This window comes from Salvia hispanica, chromosome 1, assembly GCF_023119035.1.
Source record: "Salvia hispanica cultivar TCC Black 2014 chromosome 1, UniMelb_Shisp_WGS_1.0, whole genome shotgun sequence".
In the NCBI taxonomy this organism is placed as follows: Eukaryota; Viridiplantae; Streptophyta; class Magnoliopsida; order Lamiales; family Lamiaceae; genus Salvia; species Salvia hispanica.
Genome location: NC_062965.1, coordinates 12,314,136 through 12,339,924, shown reverse-complemented (window position 1 = coordinate 12,339,924; position 25,789 = coordinate 12,314,136). Strand labels below are relative to the sequence as shown.

Here is a 25,789-nt window from a genome sequence, read left to right as displayed (position 1 = left end):
AATTTTCATCTAATAAATGAATGTCTGACTCTGCATCGATTTTTAAATAAAAAAACACTCTATAATTCAAGCAACGATAATGGATCACCACTTCTCAATTCATTTTTTCAATTTTTTAATTTTATCATTCATGTTTCACTTAATTTGCAGTTGTACTATGTAGTTAAATTATACTCCCTCCGTCCTAACATAAGAGTCCTAATTAGTCAGGGCACAGATTTTAAGAAATGGAAAGAAAAGTAGGTTTAATAAGTTAGTGGAATATGAGTTTCACTTATATATAATCTTTTTATAATAAAATGTGAGTGAAATAAGTTGGTGGAATGTTGAGCCTACTTACCATTTATGGTAAAAAATAAAATATGACTCTTAAGTTGGGACGGATGAAAATGGAAAAATAGAACTCTTAAATTAGGATGGAGGGAGTATAATTAAAATAAAATTACATTAGAATTCTAAGATCACGTAAAAATAAAAAAATATACATAATTAAAATCTTAAAATTATAAATTACGTGAACAAAATTTTAGAATTAAATAACTAAAATTAAAATGAACCATTCTTCGTTAAGTAGTTGTTAAGGTTATTTGACAAAAAAAATTTAAATGGCTACAAACACACTGGATAAAGTAACATGACATGTAAATCTATATTTTTACAATGTGTTGCACGATGTGTACGCGAGTTGTGCAATGACACGTATGGTAATTGTTGTTATAACTATGGTCGGCATTGTCATAAAAGCAACAACGAATTGTCATAACTGCAACCGGTAATGCTCTTCCTTTTCAAATAAGAAAAAAAAAATTAATATAGAATTGTGAGAGATATAAATAAGGAAAGGTGCACATGGCAATTGTTGTTATAACTAGTGTCGCCATTGTTTATAAAAGTATTGTCATAATTGGAACCGGTAATACTATTCATTTTTTAATAAGCGAAAAATTACTTGGATTGCAAGAGATAACTAGGAATTGATACATATGGTAATTGTTATTATAACAAGTGTCCGAATTGTTAGTAATGCAACAATAAGTTGTCTTAAATGCAACCTGTCTTCCTTTTTTAATATGCAAAAAAACTATATAAATTCTTTAATTTTCCCACATTATATTATCGATTCAAAATTTTATATTACTACTATTTTGATAATTCTTCTATGCTTCTTCGGCCAAAAAAAATTCATAATGAAATTAAATTATAATTGAAATAATTATGCAAACATTCATTTTTAAAAAGGGATATTGGCACCTAATATCATGGAACTTTCAAAAGGTTGGATTTTTTTCACAAACTTTAAAACTGACAAATAATATCACGAACTTTACCATGAGTTTGTTATTTCCCACCAATGAAAAAATTCAGGCTATATTAATAGATTGAAGAAAATTCTGGAAGGTGTGCTTCAAGAAAAACTATCTTCAAAGATTGAAAAACTTGAAGCTCTCGAAGTTGTTATCGAGAAATTACAAAAAAATATTCGTAAAATAAAATTATTTGTTAGAATTTTTTCATTGATGGAAAATAACAAACTCATGGTAAAGTTCGTGATATTATTTGTCCATTTCAAAATTCGTGGGAAAAATCCAACTTTTTGAAAGTTCCATGATATTAAGTCAATATCCTTTTTAAAAAGTATAACATTTTAAAATTTTAGTAATACATAAGTCATGATACTACATATTATAAACCTATAATATAGAATTTTGTAAATAATAAATTTAAAAAGTATAATTCACGTAAAAATGTAAACAAAGCATAAATGATAAACCTGCAATATATAATTTGGTAAATATATATTTCATCTATTCATGAAAAATAGTCATTTACTATTTTTACGTGTCCATGAAATTAGTCTTATTTCATAAATGGAAACATTTTCTTTTACTTTATTCATATTTTCTCAATTCCTTTCTTACTACTCCCTGTGATCCGTAGTAGTGGAGGTATTTCTTTATGGCACAGAGATTAAGAAAAATACGTGTAGTATAATTAATAAAAAAACACTATGTGTAGTGTAATTAATAAAAAAAAACACTAATAAAGTACGAGAGAGGAAAAAGGAGATAGAAGAAAGCAAGTGAGAATCTAAAACGATATGGGTTATTGGGTTGAGACCACAAAATCTCCTTATTCGGTTATAGGAATTACCAAAAGTCCAACGTCCTAAAATTCATGGTAAATAAAGAAGGCAGATTTCACATTTTTTTCTAATTAATGTATAATAAAATCGTTTATTTGTAGCCAAACATACATCCTCATATTATATAGTCATATATAGTTGGCTATGCCTTGTTTTGTTTGGATGAACAGGTAGACTCTCACGATTATTCTATCGATATTTAGAGTTCATAGATAGGTAATTAAGTTAGTTTGGACTCCTGAAGTAGTACAATAAAAGTCTAGCTATATTTTTCTCATAAGCAAGAAAAGCTTGCTTTAGAGGAGCTGCTGCTTATGATCACGCCATTCTACGAGAGCCAGCGTGTGGCGGCCCCCACAAGCGACAAGGGTCGCACACCAACTGCCTTCTTCCGCACTCAGATCCTTAGGAGGAGGGATGTTTATAGGCACTTCAGCTGGATGCCCAGTAGTTGCTTTCCGTCCATAACCTAAACGCCCATGGTCTCCTCGTCCAAACTGAAGTGATTCAGAATTCGTTGTCATTATGTGTGATAAAGATTGTTTATATATGTCTAGAATGTTTGTTTTTTAAGTGAAGTCTGCAAAAACTCACCGAGTACATGCGACCATCCTGTGTTAACGCAACAGAATGCGTACCTCCACAAGACACCTGCACTCCATAAGCATGTGGTTGAATAAAACATCTTGATTTGTTTCTCATCAAGACTTGAAACTCAAAACTAGTGATTTAGCGTAAAGGTGAGGATATGTGGGAAAACCTGCACTGTTTCGTCGGCTACTTGAAGTTGAACCCTTTGAGGAACCATTTTGCTGCTTTTGTCATCTCCAAAACCCAGCCTTCCATGCTCCCCTCTAAGCAGCTGCTATCAATTACTCAACGCTAACTGATCCTAGCATGCTTCAATGAAAGGATCAGGCAGCACCACAACAAAAATACTATTGCAGACTTTAGTGCATGGGAACATACATATCACCACGTGGCCATGGTTGACCCCATATCCAAACATGTCCTTCCCGCGTTAACTAGAGAAATTTAACAACTAAACTACCAGACCAGGTAAACGGGTTTTCGAAAACAGCTAGACAGTGCAGTGGGGACCATTTCCCCGATTAAGCTATAGCGACAGAAAAGTTGCAGAAAGTAAACAACGGCCAACGATAGATTCGATCTCTAACTAATTTCTACCTCCATCTTCTCCAATAATATAAATAAACAGAGGTGAAACAGAGCATCAAGCATATGAAAACAGAGCAATCACAGATCCAACTTCAAACAGTACGATCAAACATGAAATGACTAGAACTAAACTACTAGGTCGAGCAAAACAAGAAGAAAACAATAAACATCCATAACCATGCAAAATTCAGAACACCACGTTTCAGATCCACAACTCCAATCAACAATTCAACTTCAGATCATCAAAAACCAACTCCAATACGTCAGATCCACACACCTCAACTCCGATTCAACCGATTCAACGACAAATCAAACCCGATCAACCCGATCTTAACTCCAAATCAAACATCAATTGCGAAAAGCATCCAAATCAGTAAATACCAACATTCAAAACATCAGAAACAACTAAACAGAAAACATAAACTTCCATAACTACGATATTTAAGGTTCAACACGGAAGTGATAAACGCCGAGCTTCTAAAATGTCGAAGTCTCGGCTCAAAACGACAGAAAACAGTAAATTGTATCTTCGCCCTTCACAAGGACAGTGTTACACCACAGAATTTTAACTAGGCCACCACGTATCCCCAGAATTTAACCCATAATTGCTAAGTGCGCAGAGAAATGTGTGTGAAGTGATGAGCTAAGAGTGAAAAGTGAACTGTGAATGATGATCGATGATGATCGCCTCTCTTCATGTTGTCACTATTTATAGTTGAGGCTTGAACTTCCAAGGGTAATTTCTCTACTGAATTGTCGATTTTGCCCTCCAAGAAAGTCCTTCAAAAAGATACTTTTCCACTCACATCTGCTTCCTCAATCTCCTGGGTCAGGTTGTCGTTGACTCGTTCACTCCATTTTCTTTCTATTTCCTTTGCCTGGTAGATTTTTCCATACGTTTCCTTGACCTGGCAGATTGTCTACGCACCTAAACTTAAAACGTGTATTAGTTAACAGAAATCATAGAATTTAACCCCCTTATCACACAACATTAAAAAAAAAATAATGCGGCAGATCACAAAATCAGCAATTGTTATCTTTAAGGTGCCTACATTTTCCAGAGACCCATTCATGGCATTACCAACCTTTCCATTAGCTGAACCCTCAGCAGTTGACATCTTGGTGACGGGAGAGAATCCAGTCGCTTTTGCTGCACTTGTAAGTACACCAACGGGTTGAAGGCCCCTTCTCTTCCTGAATGACACGGATGTTAAATATTAAAACACCAAACGATCATGGATAAATAAGTCAGAAAACTCACATGCACACACTGCCATTGCAAACGCCCCTGCATTTCGGGCACTTCCATTCCTCCAAACTAGCTACTTCCTCCACCTTTTCACCGTACCTGAATCCAAGAACATCATTTCACTTGCCACTTCGAGTACCTAAATCAAGAGCTAATCCAAGTAAACAGAAAACGTTTAGAACCTGTTCCATAGGCATCTGCAACATATCTTTATTGAGCATGGTTTCTTCTTCACAAGATTCTTGCATGCTGCTGTGGGAGCCCTGGTTTTTTGACGACACTGCAGCAATGACTTTACATGCGAGAAAAAGAAACGAAAACCAGTTTAGGCACATTCATGTCCACAACTATATGAATTTAAGAGTGAAGTTAAATTCTGCAGTTCAATGACCAGATCCATCCAAGCTTAAATGAAATATTATAAATACAAAAAATGAATCAGGAGTTTTCAGTATGAACAGGACTTACCTGATGGCAATAATATACTCCGTCACCAGAATTACAAACTTGGCTACCGGCAGGCGATTTTCCGGTTGATTTAACGTTCTCTGCCGACGGAGATTGCACGGAACTACCTAGGGATGCTTCAACCGCCATTTCTGTGTAGTATTTAGATATCCAACACTGGAAATTTTCCTTCATTCTGAAATCTAAACTTGCCGGCGCTGTGGTTCTGATGGTTTCGTAATGTGCAGCGGTGACAGTTCTCAATATTTATATTGGCAGAATTGGGAAATTTTTCCCTAGAATCTTTCAAAGTCATCTGCATTAAATTTTCTTTGCCGATTCCTTTTCCCGCCTTTAAGAGAAATGGTTGCCTTTCTATCTTAGCTCTTTCTGTGTGTAGGAATGATCTGTAAACAGAGGCGTACAATAATAATATATCACACTGAATTTATTCATTCAAAATTAACTATTAACACACAAAAAGAAAATTCTATATTGACTTCATTATTATACGCATATTTTTTAACTTTATTAGTAGTATTACTGTATTTTAGTGACATAATGGCTCTAATGATACTTATTAAGCTTAAATCTTATAATTCTCATTCACTAACCCAATTTAATTAGTACTATTTCCATAATTGAGTCTAAAAAATTAAGGGTATTGGCAATTACAATCGAAGAACAATTTAAGCAATTTATCAGTCATAACAGCCACAGCTGAGTAACTCCTATAACTTCCATCACTACAAAAAAAACTTATTTATTAAGGAAACAAAAATTGAGACGTAGCGACTATCATTTGAATTTTTTTTAAAAATAATCAAAATTTAGAACCCAAAAGGAAGCGTGTCTAAGTTGAGAGCAAATTATCTTAATCTTTTGTTTTCTAGGACTCTTCTATTTAGTTTGGACACACAAATTAGTGTCCTTATTAGTATTAAAAATTTGTTTAGCCGTTCTTTTTGTTGTAGTGCATACTAATTTCTATGAGTGCATATTCTCCCCAGGCATCTTTAAGATTCACAACTGTCAGAATTCATCTTGTGTACTTATAAGTTTTCCGATAGTGTTCTGTGGTGCTGACCATAATTTTAAAAATGCAACTAGGAAAAACCCACAAAACTTAAATAAGAAGATAGTTTACCTTGTAGTAATATTCTTCACAATTTCCTAAAGGGGAATATTGCCATCAGGTAAGTCCTATTCATACCGAAAACTCCTGATTCATTTTTTTTATTTATAGTATTTCATTTAAGCTTGGATTGATCTGGTCATTGAGCTGCAGAATTTCACTTCACTCTTAAATTTATATAGCTGTGGTCTGTGGAAATGAATGTGCCTAAACTGGTTTTCGTTTCTTTTTCTCACATGACAACTCATTGCTGCAGTGTCGTAAAAAAACCAGGGCTCCCGCGGCAGCATGCAAGAATCTTACGAAGAAGAAACCTTGTTCAGTAAAGATATGTCGCAGATGCCTATGGAACAGGTTCTAAACGTTTTCTGTTTACTAGGATTAGCTCTTGATTTAGGTACTCAAAGTGGAAAGTGAATTGAAGTTCCTGGATCCAGGTACGGTGAAGAGGTGGAGAAAGTAGCTAGGTTGCAGGAATGGAAGTGCCCGAAATGCAGGGGCGCTTGCAACTGCAGTGTGTGCTTGTGAGTTTTCTGACTTATTTATCCATGATTGTCCGGTGTTTTACTATTTTACATCCGTGTCATTCAGGAGGAGAAGGGGCCTTCAACCCATGGGTGTACTTACCAGGGCAGCAAAAGCGACTGGAAAGGTTGGTAATGCCATGAATGGGTGATAAGGCCAATTTCTTGCATCTATATGAGGTTAAATTCTACGATTTCCATAAACTAATACACGTTTTAAGTTTAGGTGCGTAGAGAATCAACCAGGTCAGGGAACTGAAGGAAAAATCCACCAGGCAGAGGAAATCGGAGGAAAATGAAGTGAAGGAGATCGAGGAAGCAACAAATAGTTGTCTTAAATGCAACCGGTAATACTCTTCCTTTTCGAATTAGCAAAAAAACTATATAAATTCTTTAATTTTCGCATATTATATTAATGATTCAAAATTTTATAATACTATTTTCATAATTCTTCTATGCTTCTTCAACCAAAAAAAATCATGATGGAATTAAATTCTAACTGAAATAACTATGCAAAGATTGCAAAGATTTATTTTTAAAACTAATCAACATTTTAAAATTTTACTAATACATATATCATGATACCACATATTATAAATCTGTAATGTAGAATTTTGTAAATAATCATAATTCTAAAAAGTATAATTCACGTAAAAAAAATCTAAACAAAAACATAAATGATAAATCTGCAATATATAATTTGGTAAATATATATTTCATCCAGTCACTAAAAAAAAATAGTCCCATTTTATCATTTTTGTGTGTCAAAGAAAAATAGCCTTATTTCATTAAATGGAAACATTATCTCATACTTTATTCACATTTTCTCATTTTCCCTCTTACCAATCTTTATCTTTTCTCTATTACTTTTTCTCTTTTTACTATCCTATTTAATCTACTTTTTCACCCCATCTCTTAATTTACTAATTTCTCATTAAAATATATGTTCACAAATAAAATTATTTTTCGTGAACGGAGTAGGAAGTAGTTATTATAAAAAGTACATTTTCACATAAAATGAATAAAAATACGAAATATTAAGAAAAATGTAAAATAATTAAGGAGCATAAAATATTATAGTGATAGTATAAAAATACTACTCCCTCCGTCCCACTGAAGATGACCCACTTTCCTTTTTAGTTTATCCAACTAAGATGACTATTATTCAAAATGAAAACACTTTTATCTCTACTTTATTCTTTCCACTTGACACACAATATAAAGTTATATAAAATCTCGTGCCGCCCAAGAAATGGGTCATCTCCCTTGGGACGGAGGGAGTACCATAGATCATAGGAGCCGGGATACAAACCGACAGCCTCAAAGCAACAAGACTAAAGGGTAAACCAACTGTGCCATGCTATAATTTATACTCCCTCTGGCCTTGAAAAGTATGAATTTGGTTTGACATGAGTTTGAATGTATAATTGATAAAGTAAGAGATAGATAGATAGATAGATAGATAGATAATCTATAGATAGAAAGCTAGATAGAAAAGTTTTTAAAGTATTGTTAGTGGAGAATTGCGAGAGTTATATACGGTAATTTTTAACTATTGTTCGCATTGTCAGAAAGCAACAATGAGTTGTCATAATTGCAACCGATAATACTTTTCTTGTTTGAATAAGATATACATAGGAAATGATACATATGACAATTGTCGTTATAACTAGTGTCGGCAGACAATGAGTTGTCATAATTGCAACCGGTAATACTATTTTTTTTCGAATAAGTAAAAAAATATATATAAATAGGGATCGCGAGAGATGTAAATAGGAAATGATACATCGGGTATGGATACCCGCGCTGCTGGTATTCGGGGCATCAAATGAGGGTAGGGGAAATTTCGATTTTTTGGGTGACATACCCGCGGATTTTTTGTAATTTAGGGCAAAAATAAGAAATAATAAAACATAGATTTCTGAAAGGGGAATATTATTTTGTCTTATAAATATGGAAAAAACCGCATTTGGAAAATGTGTATTTCCTTTTAATGAGACACATTCTTGAAATGCGTGTTCCAGATATGCTGTATTTCAAATATGTGTTCAAGGAACGCGAAATTTGAGCTCCCTTAGCTGAACGTCCTATTCCAAATACACATTCAAGGACGCATTTTCGGGTGCAGGTACCGGCTGCTCTTTCGTAATTTAGGGCGAAAATAAAACTTAGATTTCTGAAAGGGGAATATTTTTTGACGTGTAAATATGGACATTTGGCTGATGCGTATTTACTTCTAGTGGGACGCATTCTTGAATGGCATATATAAATATAAAATACCTCGTATTCCGAATATGCATTCAAGGAATGAGTAATTAGTGTTCCTTGGTAAACGCGTAATGACTGTGCTCCCTCTTTTTGAAGGATCAAATGCAAAGACTTTATTTTCCATTAGAATTTTGAAGAGAAATTTTCCATCTTTGCTGGAAATGACACACCTTTCATTTTCGAAAGTCACACTCATTCCCTTCTCCATCAACTTTCCTACACTTAGAAGGTTTTGGTCTAACTTGGAAAAAAAATACACATCAGATAATAGCTTCATACCTTCAGTTCCTTCAAGCAATACATATTGCATTTGCCTTACCTGCAGCTATCCAGCCCTACCCCCTGTTTCAACGACAATGCAGTTGCAAACATCTCTTTATAGGTGTAGTGGTTGTAGTGGCTTGAAACTCTCTATTGTTGCTAATTCTCTTTCAGCTACGGTTTAAGATTGGAGGGAACTGATTAACGAGTTTCGCTATAGCCTCTTGCGATTAGAGATTTTTCTATTTTATCTTTTGTTTTTTCTATCCGGCGCCAACCACATGTAATCTATCACTCTCTAGCTTTCTACATATATAGGAGTTAGTTCCATAGTTAGAATTACATTTTATGTAAGAATGGGAGAACACCACCCGGAGTATATAATATTTTAATGATATAAATCACCACATTCGTCGTGATATTATCTGCATTACGTAAAATGGAATTTTCATCTATGGGATTCAAACCCAGAGTGATGCATTTGTCGTCGATTTCCATGCTCATGTAATCAATTTAAATAAGGATTCTCATTTGAATCTCTTCCAACACACACACACACACAAACACGGACCCGTATTTAACAATAAAAGGTAGTATAAATATTACAGAACTTATCAAGTCAACACAATTTGAATGTTTGGCTGGTTTCCACTGGCAACACAATTTCTTCACGAATAGTATGGCTGGTTTCAGCAAGTTTAGAAAGTTTCATTCTCTTCGAAGAGGTATTATCATCTACATCCAAACTTTCCTTTCTTCCTACCCGTTCTTCCTTTCTTTCAGAAGAACAACATTAGATAAAAAAATAATGCAGCAGATCACAAAATCAACAACTGTTATTTTAAAGATGCCTACATTCTCCAGATACCCATTGATAGTATGATTTGCCTCGTGCAGTGTGTGTGTACAGGGTACAGATCACTATCAAACAGGTCCAGAGGATTCACTCAACCACTAGGCCTAGGAACTCTCTAACTAATCTTAATCACTATCAAAACCTTAACCCATTTACTATTGGCTAGTAAAGATCGATCCCACAAGATGGAGGTGTAAGCAAGTGTTCAGAGGACTCGGGAGGGGTCGGCTGCTGCCACGCAACTCATGGGTTAAGACTTGTTTAACTACTAGACTAAGAGGAAATTAAGAAATGACTAATCTATCAGCTGGACCTAGGGTACATAGAAAGTACGTAAGCATGCATGGCTAACGGAAATGAGGTTTAACTAAAGAAATTTAACAAGTAAAGTACCAAACCATGTAAACGGGTTTCCGAACACAGTTAGACAATACGTAAACATGCAGTGGGGACCATTTTCCCGATTAAGCTATAGCGAAAAGCTGTTGAAAGCGAACCAATGCTAGTGACAGATTTGATATCTAACTAACTTCTTCCTTCATCTTCTCCAACGATCCAAATAAACAGAGGTGAAAACAGAGCATCAAGAAAATGAAAACAAATTTGACTTCAAACATTATGATTGCGCACAGAACAACTAGATCTGAACTACTAGGCCAAGTAAAACAAGCAGAAACAATAAACATTCATAACCATGCAAAATTCAGAACATCACGTCTCACATCCACAACTCCAATCAACAATCCAACATCCAATCAACAACAGTTTCAACTCCAATACGTCAGATCCATACTCCTCAACTCCGATTCAACAGATTCTCAACAAATCAAACCCGATCAACCCGATCTCTACTCCAATTCAAAATCAATTGCGAAAAGCATCCAAATCAGTAAATACGTTTAATCAAAACATCTGAAACAACTAAACAGAAAACATAAACTTCCATAGCAACGATACGTAAGGTTCAATACGGAAATGATAAACACTGAGCTTCTAAAACGTCGAAGTCTCGGCTCAAAACAACGGAAAACAGTAAATTGTATCTTTGCCTTTCACAAGGACGGTGTTACACCACTGGAAATGAACTAGACTACCACCAATCTCCCAGAATTTACCCAATAAGTGCTTAAGTGTGTAGTGAAATGTGTGTGAAGTGATGAGCTAAGATCGGAAAAGTGAAGGTGATGAATGATGATTCATTCTTCGATCTCTCTTCATGTTGTCTCTTTTTATAGCTGAAGCTCAAACTTCTTGGTAATTCTTCTGCTGAATTGTCGATTTTGCCGTCCTAGAAAGTCCTTCAAAGAGATATTTTCCGCTCCCAGCTGCTTCCTCAATCTCCTCGGTCAGGTTGTAGACCGGCTTCTTCACTCCATTTTCCTCTGATTTCCTCTGCTTGGTGGATTTTTCCTTCAGCAACCCGACCGAGCAGAGGAAATCTGCCAGGTCAGGAAAATTAAAGTAAAAATCCACCAAGCATAGGAAATCGGAGGAAAATGTAGTGAAGAAGCCAGTCTACAACCTGACCGAGGAGATCGAGGAAGCAGCTAGGAGCATAAAATATCTCTTTGAAGGACTTTCTAGGAGGGAAAAATCGACAATTCAACATAAGAATTACCCAAGAAGTTCGAGCTCAGCTATAAAAAGAGACAACATGAAGAGAGATCGAAGAATGAATCATCATTCATCACCTTCACTTTTCCGCTCTTAGCTCATCATTTCACACACATTTCACTACACACTTAAGCACTTATTGGGTAAATTCTGGGAGATTGGTGGTAGTCTAGTTCATTTCCAGTGGTGTAACACCGTCCTTGTGAAAGGCGAAGATACAATTTACTGTTTTCCGTTGTTTTGAGCCGAGACTTCGACGTTTTAGAAGCTCAGTGTTTATCATTTCCATATTGAACCTTACGTATCGTTGCTATGGAAGTTTATGTTTTCTGTTTAGTTGTTTTAGATGTTTTGATTGTTGGTATTTACTGATTTGGATGTTTTTCGCAATTGATATTTGAATTGGAGTAGAGATCGGGTTGATCGGGTTTGATTTGTTGAGGATCTGTTGAATCGGAGTTGAGGGTATGGATATGACGTATTGGAGTTGTTACTGTTTTGATTGTATGTTGGATTGTTGATAGAAGTTGTGGATATGAGATGTGATGTTCTGAATTTTGTATGGTTATGAATGTTTATTGTTTCTGCTTGTTTTAGTGGCTTAGTAGCTCAGATCTAGTTGTTTTGTGCGCAATCATAATGTTTGAAGTCGGATCTGTGTTTACTCTGTTTTCATGTTCTTGATGCTATGTTTTCACATCTGCTTATCTGGATCGTTGGAGAAGCTAAAGGTAGAAGTTAGTTAGAGATCAAATCTGTCACGGGCATTGGTTTACTTTTTGCAGCTTTTCTGTCGCTATAGCTTAATCGAGAAAATGGTCCCCACTGCATGTTTACGTATTGTCTAACTGTATTCGGAAACCCAGTTACTTGGTTTGGTACTTAACTTGCTAAATTTCTTTAGTTAAACCTCATTTCCGTTAGCCATGCATGCTTACGTACTTTCTATGTACCCTAGGTCTAGTAGATAGATTAGTCATTTCTTAATTTCCTCTTAGTCTAGTAGTTAAACAAGTATTAACCCATGAATTGCGTGGCAGCAGCCGACCCCTCCCAGTCCTCTGAACACTTGCTTACACCTCCATCTTGTGGGATCGATCTTTACCCTATACTAGCCAATAGTAAATGAGTTAAGGTTTTGATAGTGATTAATACTCCCTCCGTCCCGCTTTAGCAGTCTCATTGACTTTTCTGCCATCTTTTTGTAAAAATGATAAAAAAATAGTTAAAAAAGAGAAATGGTAAATTAAGAGAGAGAATAATATAGAGAAGAGTTTTATCTACATAATTGTCTCTCTTACTTTACCATTTCTCCACTTTAACTATTTTTATCATTTTTACAAAAAGAGGGCAGAAAAGTCAATGGGACTGCTAAAGCGGGACGGAGGGAGTATTAGTTAGAGAGTTCCTAGGCCTAGTGGTTGAATGAATCCTCTGGACCTGTTTGATAGTCTGCACACACACACTGCACGGGACAAATCATACTATCAATGGGTATCTGGAAAATGTAGGCATCTTTAAAATAACAGTTGCTGATTTTGTGATCTGCCGCATTATTTTTTATCTAATGTTGTTCTTCCGAAAGAAATGAAGAAAGGGAAGGAAGAAATTAAAGTTTGGATGTAGATGATAATACCTCTTCGAAGAGAATGAAACATTCTAAACTGGCTCAAACTAGCCACACTATTCGTGAAGAAATTGTGCTGCCAGTGAAAACCAGCCAAACGTTCAAATTGTGTTGACTTGATAAGTTCTGTAATATTTATGCTACTTTTTATTGTTAAATACGGGTTCGTGTTTGTGTGTGTGTGTGTGTGGAAGAGATTCAAATGAGAATCCTTATTTAAATTGAGTACATGAGCATGGAGATCGACGACAAATGCATCACTCCGGGATTGAATCCCATAGATGAAAATTCCATTTTATGTAATGCAGATAATATCACGACGAATGTGGTGATTGATCATTAAAATATTATATGCTCCGGGTGGTGTTCTCTCATTCTTACATAAAATGTAATTCTCAATATGGAACTAACCCCTATATATGTAGAAAGCTAGAGAGTGATAGATTACATGTGATTGGCGCCGGACAGAAAAAACAAAAGATAAAATAGAAAAATCTCTAATCGCAAGAGGCTATAGCGAAACTCGTTAATCAGTTCCCTCCAATCTTAAACCGTAGCTGAAAGAGAATTAGCAACAATAGAGAGTTTCAAGCCACTACAACCACTGCACCTATTAAGAGATGTTTGCAACTGCATTGTCGTTGAAACAGGAGGTAGGGCTGGATAGCTGCAGGTAAGGCAAATGCAATATGTATTGCTTGAAGGAACTGAAGGTATGAAGCTATTATCTGATGTGTATTTTTTTTCCAAATTAGACCAAAACCTTCTAAGTGTAGGATAGTTGGTGGAGAAGGGAATGAGTGTGACTTTCGAAAATCAAAGGTGTGTCATTTCCAGCAAAGATGGAGCAAAGCCATTACGTGTTCACCTGAAGGAGCACTAATTACGTATTTATATATGCCATTCAAGAATGCGTCCCACTAGAAGTAAATACGCATCAGCAAAATGTCCATATTTACAAGTCAAAAAAACTCATAACAGCCACAGCTGAGTAACTCCTATAACTTCCATCACAACAAAAAAAAACTTATCTTTTAAAGACACAAAAATTGAGACGCAGCTACTATGGTTTGAATTTTTTTAAAATAATCATAATTTAGATCCCAAAAGGAAGCGTGTCTAAGTTGAGGGAAAATTATCTTAATCTTTTGTTTTCTAGGACTCTTCTAGTTGTGTCTCCTAAATTTACTTTGGACACATAAATTAGCGTCCTTATTAGTATTTAAAATGTCCTTAGCCGTTCTTTTTGTTGTAGTGCTTATTCTTCCCGGGCATCTTTACGATTCACAACTGTCAGAATTAATCTTGTGTACTTATAAGTTTTCTGATAGTGTTCTGTGTTGCTGACCGTAATTTTAAAAATGCAACTAGAAAAATCCACTAAACTTAAATGAGAAGATAGTTTACCTTGCAGTAATATTCTTCACAATTTCTTATTTCCCTTCCGCACCGAGTGCAAACCATTTTTCATTTAAGGTAAGAGTATCCTCTTTCCCAACATCTAGCAGTAGTAGATTATAATTAGCCATGATCAACTGCAAATGATACAATAAAACATTTGCCGTGTTACTTACCTTGATGCAGTACATCAGATTCATCAGCACATTTACATTTCCAATACATATGACCACTGCACTCTGTGAAGATGGGCTCTACTCTTGTAGCATCAGCTGTCTGATCTACTGATTTAAATGATAGAGGGCATCAAAAGCTTAGACAAGTTTTTGTTCCCGCATAGATTTCATAAACTGTATTATCAAAAGTTGAAGCTACAATTGTAATTTATTATGCCAGAATCATACTTTGCTGACAAGTTGGAGAGGTTATGCGATAAGCAAAGCCATGTAAATACTATTAGTTACACAACACAATACTACAGTGGTTTTGACTCCCACTCAGCATTGAAATTTATAGAAAGGTCAAAAGATTGATTAATAGGTATGCTGAAAAATCAAGGTTGAGGATACAAGCAATAGGAGACCAAACATTCTGGAGAGCTATTATGTTAAGACAATTCTCATGCAGCACATTGCAAAGTGCTCGCATGCATGAAATTGACCTGTAATTTTCAGGACTAATCATCCCAATAATGAAATAGAAAGGGTTATTTCAAGAAAATTGTGGGTGTGGTGGGTACCCGCTGCTGGTATTCGGGGCATATGAGGGTAGGGGAAATCTCGTTTTTTTGGGTGAAGGGACCCACAACTTTTTTGTAATTTAGAGAAAAAAATATAACATAGATTTCTGAAAGGGGAATATTATTTTGACTTATAATAGGGTAAATGCGTTTACTTCTAATGAAACGCATTCTTTAAATGCGTATTCCAGATTCGTCATACTCCAAATACGCATTCAAGGAACGCTTAATTAGTGCTCCCTCAGCTGAAGGCCATATTCCAAATACACAATTAACGACGCATTTTCGGGTGCAGGTAGCAGCGGCTTGTTTGTAATTTAGGGTGAAAACAAAATATAGATTTCCAAAAGGAGAACAATTTTTTACTTGTAAATATGACAAAAACGCATTAGGCAAATGCGTATTTACTTCTAGTGAGACGCATTCAAGGAATATGTAAATAGTGTTCCCTCCGTTGAAATGCCTCTTGTAGCCTCATGGGTTTTAGAAATCATCAAGAGTTTGAGTGTTCATGTCATCATCCCATCCATTTCTAGTCATGGAGTATTTTAGTAGGATATATAATTAAGTTATTACATGGAATAAAAATTTTAAGATGGAAAAAGAAATCTAAGTTGTAACATGAATATTTAATTTAAAAATTTTGGTTTGAATATTTTTTTTTACATTCTAAAAATGTGTATTTTAACAAGAAAAATTTATAAAAACATTCATAATATTATATTATAATATAAAGATAATTTAGTTATGTATATTATAATAAGAAATTAGTTGTATCAAAATCTATTTAAATATATGAAACTTCATCTAACTTTAATACTATTTATTTTTTTATTCATTTTTATGATACAACAAATTTTTTTGCAATCAACTGTCCCCTAAAATTAGGAACTTCGGAACGAAACGGTTTTTAATACAAAATTGTTAAAGTACAAAAGAGATACAAGGAAAAAGTGACTGAAGTATTATTTGTGAAGAATGAGACCCACCCCATAAGAGTGAAAAAGTTGCCAAACAGGGAAATGGGCTAATTTTGTAGGACTAACCAAAACAGAAAAAGGAGACTACTTTTAGTGACAAAGGGAATAGAGAGTAAAAACTTAATTTAGCGATTGAAATTTGCTTCTACCATCGTCACTATTTTCTCTCGCTTAGGTAATTATAATACTCCTATATACATTGATAAGGTCACCATGATTTATAACTCTCTCCGTCACCTTTGTCCAAAGGCCTACAGCTACAATTATAAGAAAGAATAAATGACTTACGAATTTGAAAACTAGTTACGCTTTCCATGTATGAGTTTCTGAAAAACGTTTTATTGATTGCATCAACCAAAATTAAATTATAGATGCATTAAGATACCGTGTATTTCTCAAGTGTGACATATACACTGGGTGGATGGAGGCAGGAATTTGTAGTAGCGAGGGGAACTTTACATATGAAAGAATTTTGAGAATATGAGAAGGGGCATGCTAGAGAATAAAAGAAATAAACATATAATAGGTAATATATACATGTGTTGGAATATATGAGGTGGGACATTTACCCCTCCTTTGCTCAAGGTAGATCCGCCCATGGACAGAGGGAGTACATATTTTATGTTCGCCCTAAAAAAGAAAAAAATCCAGCGGGTATCCATTTTACCCGCCCTACCTCGCTACCTCCTGTTTCAACCACAATGCCATTGCCAACATCTCTTAATAGGTGCAGTGGTTGTAGTGGCTTGAAACTCTCTATTGTTGCTAATTATCTCTGAGCTAGGGAACTGATTAACGAGTTTTTCAAGTTTATAATATGACTGTGGCAGATTTGGGTCGTTTCTAATATTTTTTCCACCTTTGTGTACATGCCTGTTTTGACATAGTGCCGCAGTTAATAGAGATGCAGTAGATTAGATAGAGATCTTATGTTTATATTCTGTAATGTTTGTCTTCTGATATTTAGTTGATTAGGTTAAACTATTGTTCGGTTGATGTGGGTCTAGGCTTTTATTAAGGTTTGTTAGTATTTTATTTATAAGACTATGTTTCCTACGTTGCATTGGTCAAAAATATAATTTTAGAGATCTGCGTCTATGATCATGCCTCTTGCGATTAGAGATTTTTCTATTCTATCTTTTGTTTTTCTTCTGTTCTTTTACGGCGCCAATCACATGTACTCTATCACTCTCTAGCTCTCCAGCGGGTATCCATTTTACCGGCCCTACCTCGCTACCTCCTGTTTCAACCACAATGCCATTGCCAACATCTCTTAATAGGTGCAGTGGTTGTAGTGGCTGAAACTCTCTATTGTTGCTAATTATCTCTGAGCTAGGGTTTAAGATTGGAGGGAACTGATTTACGAGTTTTTCAAGTTTATAATATGACTGTGGCAGATTTGGGTCGTTTCTAATATTTTCTTCCACCTTTGTGTACATGCCTGTTTTGACATAGTGCCGCAGTTAATAGAGATGCAGTAGATTAGATAGAGATGTTATGTAATGTTTGTGTTCTGATATTTAGTTGATTAGGTTGGGTCTAGGCTTGCATTAAGGTTTGTTAGTATTTTATTTATAAGACTATGTTTCCTCTGTTGCATTGATCAAAAATATAATTTTAGAGATCAGCGTCTATGATCATGCCTCTTGCGATTAGAGATTTTTCTATTCTATCTTTTGTTTTTCTTCTGTTCTTTTACGGCACCAATCACATGTACTCTAACACTCTCTAGCTCTCTACATATATAGGAGTTGGGTCCGTAGTGAGAATTACATATCATGTAAGAATGGAAGAACACACCCGGAGCATATAATGATATAGATAACCACATTCGTAAGAATGGAAGAACACACCCGGAGCATATAATGATATAGATAACCACATTCGTCTTGAAATTAACTGCATTACAAAAAATGGAATTTTCATGTATGGGATTCAATCCCCGAGTGATGCATTTGTTGTAGAAATGGAATTGAATCTCTTCACACAGACACACAAACACGGACCCGTGTTTAACAATAAAAATTAGTAAAAATATTACAGAACTTACGCTTCAAAAGCATTGCCTCTGACTCGAGCAGCTTTCCATGAGCTTGCTCTGCAGCAGATCTATTAAGAGAAACAATTGATCCCTAGCATCAATAGCTTTGGCAGCGTCCTCTTTTATTTTCTGCTTCAAAGAGAAGAGGAAGAAATCTGACATAAGTCTAGTTTCACAGCTGGTGTGTTTACTGATGACAATGTTTAATTACCTCGCCTTTTGCTTCAAAAACCTTATGCATAGCTTCTTCTGCCTTTGGGTCAAATTGTGTTTTTTGATGTTTTATCCAATTTCTTAGCTTTCTGTGAATAAAAGAAAATCAATCAAGGTGAGAATTAAAGAGGGAGTGGCATGTATAACATAAAACAGAAAGATTCTTACTTCGTGCCAAGAGCATGAATGCATAGTAGATTTAAGACCCTAAGCATTTCTGAAGCATTTAAAGCGTCATGGTCGGCAGCCTTCTCTAAATAATGCTTCCCCAACATTTTAAGAACATGTTCAGATTCAGCAAAGCATTTCTTTAGCACACTGAACCACGAGTTCGGATTCGGCTTCGCAACCCTATACACAAAATGGAAAAGCATTTATTCCAGCATAATAAATTCTGACTTGTCAATTGTTACTAAATCAAGGGACATACTTCTCTCCCTCTTCCTCATTAATTACTGATAGCAGGTGTACATGAAACAGGATAGCCGGACATGATCTTCCATGCTTTGCAGTTCGCCCATGAAATATATCTCGGAGGACACATAATGCTTCCCCATCTTTCAATTTTAGGATCTGTTGCACATTAGAGGAAGCAAACCATAAAGATAAGTAAATCCATAGCGATAAAGGTACTTGTAATTATATAATACGGAGATGCTGATTGGAAATAGTGATTACTAACGAGAAAACATTTCAAACAGAAGAACAACTAATCGTAAACCAGAAATCAATATCCTACATGAATACAATAAGCACTGAGAATATTGGGTTCATATGTGAGTTGAATGTTTATGAATACCTAGATAAGGACAGCAACCTAAAAAGATTGAAAATGGGAGATGCAGCGCATTTGTAATAGGAAATCCATATGCATGATAATAGCTTGTTTCAAATAATCATAAGCATCTGCTAATTACTACTATATGAGTAGAGTCACTTGCCTCTCCAAAAACATAACAGAATTCAAGAAACTCCAAAGCATTTCTAACATCTTCTGCAGGTACATCAATGCCAGCCACACTGCTCAAATCTGTTCCCTCTGGCAGCACAATTTCTTTAGGAATAGTCTGGCTGGTTTCTGCCAATTTAGAATGCTTCATTCTCGTTGAAGAGGTATTATCATCTGCATCCAAACTTTCCTTCCCTTTCTTTCTAGGAGATAATAAATCCTGTCAACATCACAAAATCAGCAATTGTTATCTTTAAGGTGCCTACATTTTCCAGAGACCCATTCATGGCATTACCAACCTTTCCATTATCTGAACCCTCAGCAGTTGGCATCTCGGCAGTCGCTTTTGCTGCATTGGTAAGTACACCCATGGGTTGAAGGCCTCTTTTCTTCCTGAACGACACGGATGTTAAATAGTAAAACACCAGACGATCATGGATAAATAAGTCAGAAAACTCACAAGCACACACTGCCGTTGCAAGCGCCCCTGCATTTCGGGCACTTCCATTCCTCCAAACTAGCTACTTCCTCCACCTCTTCACGGTACCTGGATCCAAGAACTTCAATTCACTTGCCATTTCGAGTACCTAAATCAAGAGCTAATCCTAGTAAACAGAAAACGTTCAGAACCTGTTCCATAGGCATCTGCGACATAACTTTACTGAACAGGGTTTCTTCTTCGTAAGATTCCTGCATGCTGCTGCGGGAGCCCTAGTTTTTTGACGACACTGCAGCATTGAGTTTACATGTGAGAAAAAGAAACGAAAAACCAATTTAGGCACATTCATCTCCACGGCTATATGAATTTAAGAGTGAATTGAAATTCTGCAGCTCAATGATCAGATCCATCCCAGCTTAAATGAAATACTATAAATAAAAAAAATGAATCAGGAGTTTTCGGTATGAATAGGACTTACCTGATGGCAATATACTACTTGGCTACCGACATCCGATTTTCCGGTTGATTTAACGTTCTTTGCCGATGAGGACGCCACAGAATTACCTAGGGATGCTTCAACCGCCATTTCTGTCTAGTATTCAGATATCCAACACCGGAAATTTTATCTAATTCGGTGTTCCTTCTTCTGAAATCTGAACTCGCCGGTGCTGTGGTTTGGATGGTTTCGAAATGTGCAGTGGCGACAGTTCTCAATACTTATAATGGCAGAATTGGGAAATTTTGCCCTAGAATCTTTCGAAGTCGTCCGCATTGAATTTTCTTTGCCGATTCCTTTTTCCGCATTCATGAGAAATGGTTGTCTTTCTATCTTAGCTCTGTTCTGTGTGTAGGAATGATCTGTATACAGAGGAGTACGGTCATGATCTACTCACACAGTCACATGGAATTTATTTATTCAAAATTAACTATTAACACAATAAAAATAATAATTTCTATATTGACTTCTTTCTCATTTATACGCATATTTTTAACTTTATTACAGTATTTTAGGTACATAGCGGCTCTAATGATACTTATTAAGTTTATAAGTATGTTATAGCAATTCCCATTCACTCCTATTTAATTTGTACTATTTCTATGGTTGGGTCTAAAAAGTAAGCGTATTGGCAATTTGACAATGACAATTAAAGAACTATTTAAGCAATTTACATTTGATAAATGGACTGACTCTATATCGAATTTTAAACAAAAAAAAAAAACTCTCTAAATCAACGATAATGGATCACCATTGCTAAATTCATTTTTGCAATTTCTTAATTTTATCATTCATATTTCACTTAATTTGAATAAGTAAAAAAATATAATTAGGGATTTGCAAGAGATGTAAATAGGAAATGATACAGTATAATTGTCATTATAACTAGTGTCAGCATTTAGAAAAACAGCAATGAGTTGTCTTAATTGTCTTAAATAGGAAATGATACAGTGTCATACTCATCCTTTTCGAATAAACAAAAATATTATAAATTTTTAATTTTCCCATGTTATATTAATAATTCAAAAGTTCATAATACTATTTTGATAATATTTCTATGCTTCTTCATCCCAAAATATTCATGATGAAATTAAATATTAATTGAAATAATTATGCAAACATTTATTTTTAAAAATAATCGGCATTTTAAAATTTTACTACTCCCTCCGTCCCGCTTAAGATGACACGTTTTCCTTTTTAGTTTGTCCCAACTAAGATGACACATTTCCTTTTTTGGTAACTTTCTCTCTCCAATTAATACACTCAACCACTTTTCTCACTCCTATTAAAATATTCTTCTTTCTTTATCTCTCTACTTTAATACTTATACTCACCTTCTCTCTCTCCAATTAAACACTTTAACCAATAATTCCTAAAGTCCCGTGCCGGCTAAGCAATGTGTCATCTTAGCCGGGACGGAGGGAGTAGTTAGTAATTCTAAAAAGTATAACTTACGTAAAAAAAAAAAAAGGTACACAAAAACATAAATGATAAATCTGCAATGTAGAATTCGGTAAATATATCTTTTTTAGATTGTCACATTTAAAATGTAAACAACACTATCACAAGTGACATAAACCAAATGTTTCATATTTATTGAGACAGAGTCAGTATAAAAGTAGTAAAGTACTCCCTTCGTTCCATGTTAATAGAGTCACTTTTCTATTTTGAAAGTTCCAAGTTAATTGAGTCGTTTTATATTTGACAAAAAGTAATTCTCTCTTTTACTTTATTATATCTTCATCATTCTTACTTTATTCTCTCTTATTTTTTCACCATCCATTTAACACACTATTCTTAAACTTCATGCCGATAAAAAATGTTTCTATTAACATGGAACGGAGGGAGAATATAATATCAGTAACAAATGTTAGGGCCCCACTAGATTCCACTACATATATGGGGCAATAAAGACCTAAACTTTGCTTTATTTTAAAAGTGAGCTGATAATTTTATTAACCTTATATAATGATTAATTATTATAATTATTAGAACTTGATTTTTTTTTCTAACTACATATATTATAAATATGAGCAAAGTCTTTTATTATTATTTCAAATAATGAATTAAATAAAACGTTTCTATCATTCTCTCTTTTTCTCCTCTCCAATTCTCTCTCAAAAAATGCCACAGACCCACAACTCTCCATTCAATTATCTATCTTCTCTAAGATAGATAATAACAATATACAACATGGATATAGATATGTGGTGAGATATAGATACTGCAAGACTAATTTGGTTGCCTATAAGTTGATAAGACATGGCAGTGATAAAATGTAAACTTATACTCCATTTGTTTCATATTTGGAGTCACTTATTGTTATGGCTCGGATTTTTAGAAAGAATTAAAGTGTGTAATAAATGAAGTGAGATGGTGGAGTTGGTTGAAGGTGGGTCCCTTTTGACTTTTGATTTTTGTTTTGATTTATTTTAATGTTATAATGACATTTTTATGTAATTTTGATGAAGAATGGGGTAAAATTGTATAACCAAATATGGAAAATTCTAAAAGTGACTCTTAAACTGTGACGGACTTTTATGACAAAAAGTGACTCTTAATTCGGGACGGAGGGAGTATATTGTATAAACTCAAAACTCCTCAACACAGCTTCAACACAGTTTCAATAAAATATCAATACAGTGTAAAATTTTAAGATTTTTATGTCAACACCGTATCAAAACAATATCAACACAACATCAATTATTGACTACCGTTGAAATTCTGTTGACATTTTCCTGTTGATGTTTGTTTGTGATCTGTTGATATTTTTCAATGATCCAGATTATAGTTTAAGTTTGTACAATATTTAGAATTTTATTTGATCACATTCCTAACGAAATTCCTAACGAAATTACATGAGAAGTACCAAAATCTTTATGCTAGTAAAAAGAATCTGGCACGAATGGGTTATATTGACTACAAAATCTCGTTAGTCTGTTATAGGAAGTACAAAAGTCCCAACATCCTAAAATTCATGGTAAACAAAGAAGACAGATTTCACATTTTTCTAGTTTATGTATCATAAAATCGTTTTATTTGTAGCCAAACTATACATCCTCATATTATATGCTATGCCTTGTTTTGTTTGGATGAACATTCGAGAGTAATGTATAAACCAAAGTAAGCCCCACTTGGATCAACATCCTCCACTTCATCATAGCTCAACTGTTGGAATCTATGCCCGGTCAATGAACTTTGACCAATTATAATTTCAACGAGATATTCAATTTTGTGAAATTAAATAATATAGTGTCGATCTACGTTCGGAGTAGATGACCGTGGTATATTTATTTTCTCAAATCCGATTCCCGGTGAGTGAGAAATAATGGATTAAAGTTGTGCAAAATTGCAAACTTAATGAGCTATGAGAGAAGCTTAGGGAATAATTAAGAGAGTTAATTATCCCACATTGGAAGTTACAACCTTATTAAACTAGTATTTAATAAGAAGGATTATTACATGTAATAATTATAGTGGACTAAGATGGGCTGTAAGAGCCCACACGTGCGCACACGCGCGCGTCGCCCGCCGCGAGCCTCGCGCCCGTGCCCTTGTCCTGTGCCCATGCCCGTGTCTAGAGGTGTCAAGTGGGCCGGGCCGGCCCAGCCCGGCCCGGCCCGCTGAGCGCTGAGGCCCACTGACATTTAGGCCCAGCCCGTCCCAGGCCCATGTCTGAAGCGGGCCGGGCCGGGCCTGGGTTTTGGTATTTTTAATGAGTCCAGCCCGGGCCCGGGCCCATTTGGCAAGTGGGTCGGGCTGGGCTGGGCCGGGCCTAGTTTGCTAATTAATTAAATCACCGCTAAATAAAGTTATACTTACATTCATTGCATGCATAATAAATTATAGAACTATGAAAAAAAACAATTATTAAACTATGATATGCTGTGGAGTAATATAATTATAGGTTAATCAATCAACTAATTACACGCATATAAATTAATTTTGCTCCTATAATCCCACTATTCCCACAAAATTAGGAGTTACATATAATATGCTACTATTATGGAACTATTTTAAATATTACTAGTAATAAATCAAATATAACTACTATCTATAATTATCCAAATCAACTACAATTATGTGAATCAAATGTAATTGGAAATCAAATTTAAATAAGTGTTGACTTATGTTAGTAATTAAATTAATTGATTTTTTTGCATAATATTATTAATAAAATCTATGATTATCTTTAAAATATATAAATATAAAATAACATGCAATCTAGTAATAAATTAATAGAAAAGATATGAATATGTAGAGATAATATCTAAATTTTTTACCCATATGAATGCACGTAAGATAATAAAGCATAATAGATAATACATATTTATACATATCATATAAATATAAATGACTAATTAATCACTTTATATATGGAACTAATCTCTTCAATTATATAAATCAAATAATAAATTCTAAGATACACTATTTTTAAAAGGAAAAGTAGTTAACAATTAATCTATATAACCATGGAAATAAAATTTGAAAATATAAGTTTTGATTTAGATTGATTAGGTAATTTATTTAATACTAAATAGAATAAAGAATATGTATAATATGATATGAAAAAAATAAATATATTCACATAATTAAGAATATATACTATAAAATTGAGATTCTGCCGGGCTGGGCCGGTCCTGAGCCGGGCCTGGGTTGGTCCTGGGCCTGGGCCGGTCCTGGGCCTGGGTTTGAAGAAAGGCCCAATTGGAGCCCGTTTAACCTACTAAGCCCAGCCCAAGCCCGCTTCAATTTATTGGTGCGCCAGGCCTGGGCCGGCCCATACCGGGCCTGGGCCGGGCTGGGCTGGGTCGGCCCGGCCCGGCCCGTTTGACACCTCTACCCGTGCCCGTGCCCTTGTCCTTGTCCTTGGACTTGGACTTGGATCTTGGCAATTGGTCTTTGGGCGGGATGCCACCTCGTCAGTATGACGCGGTAAGCCAACGTGGCTGACACGTGATAGTCCACGTCGTGAACGAATCTAGAAGCTTCTAGACTCAGCCTCTCTAGCTCAGAGCATGTAACGGCTCGTAACGTCCGAACATTACAGCTCGTAACCGACGACCGTTACGGTCTAGCATTAATGACGGCCATTATGGCCGTTGACCCCCTGCAGTGGACCAAGCCTATAAATAGGCTAGCCATTCCATGCATTCTACACACATCAAACACTAGAAACCATTCTGGATCATAAGCTCTCTCTCTCTCGCATTGTTCTTCTATCGAAGCTC

At 35.1% G+C, this 25,789-nt stretch overlaps 2 protein-coding genes across 8 annotated transcripts in view; one reads left to right on the top strand and one right to left on the bottom strand.

Annotated features, from left to right (window-relative positions):
* Positions 1-25,789, top strand: part of LOC125222599 (cell division cycle-associated 7-like protein) — a 95,563-nt gene that overhangs the window by 44,030 nt on the left and 25,744 nt on the right. The window lies entirely within an intron of this gene.
* LOC125222573 lies at positions 2,238-20,891 on the bottom strand. 7 transcript variants are annotated; one of them, XR_007176580.1, is made up of 18 exons: positions 20,541-20,891; positions 20,254-20,351; positions 20,084-20,170; positions 19,923-20,016; positions 19,616-19,843; positions 19,105-19,247; positions 18,843-19,025; positions 18,673-18,763; positions 18,471-18,590; positions 14,878-14,985; positions 14,711-14,804; positions 5,040-5,425; positions 4,754-4,863; positions 4,584-4,670; positions 4,408-4,516; positions 2,904-4,250; positions 2,738-2,794; positions 2,238-2,640 (listed from the first exon to the last, which is right to left on the bottom strand). XR_007176580.1 is itself a non-coding variant. In XM_048125295.1 (10 exons), exons 1-9 carry the CDS (start codon positions 20,646-20,648, stop codon positions 18,474-18,476), a joined length of 1,149 nt encoding a protein of 382 aa, XP_047981252.1. In that variant the 5' UTR covers positions 20,649-20,891; the 3' UTR covers positions 13,037-13,379; positions 18,471-18,473. The 7 variants fall into 7 exon arrangements, 2 of the variants coding, with proteins under 2 accessions (XP_047981252.1, XP_047981243.1); XR_007176581.1 differs by having other exon boundaries at positions 14,878-14,982; XR_007176582.1 differs by lacking the exons at positions 14,711-14,804; positions 14,878-14,985.

Excerpts from the sequence above, each read along its gene's own strand:
- LOC125222573 (XM_048125295.1), bottom strand. The coding sequence starts at position 20,648 with ATGGCGGTTGAAGCATCCCTAGGTAATTCTGTGGCGTCCTCATCGGCA. Across the intron at positions 20,171-20,253 it reads CGCAGATGCCTATGGAACAG|GTACCGTGAAGAGGTGGAGG; the intron begins GTTCTGAACGTT and ends TCTTGGATCCAG. Across the intron at positions 20,017-20,083 it reads TGCAACGGCAGTGTGTGCTT|GAAGAAAAGAGGCCTTCAAC; the intron begins GTGAGTTTTCTG and ends CGTGTCGTTCAG.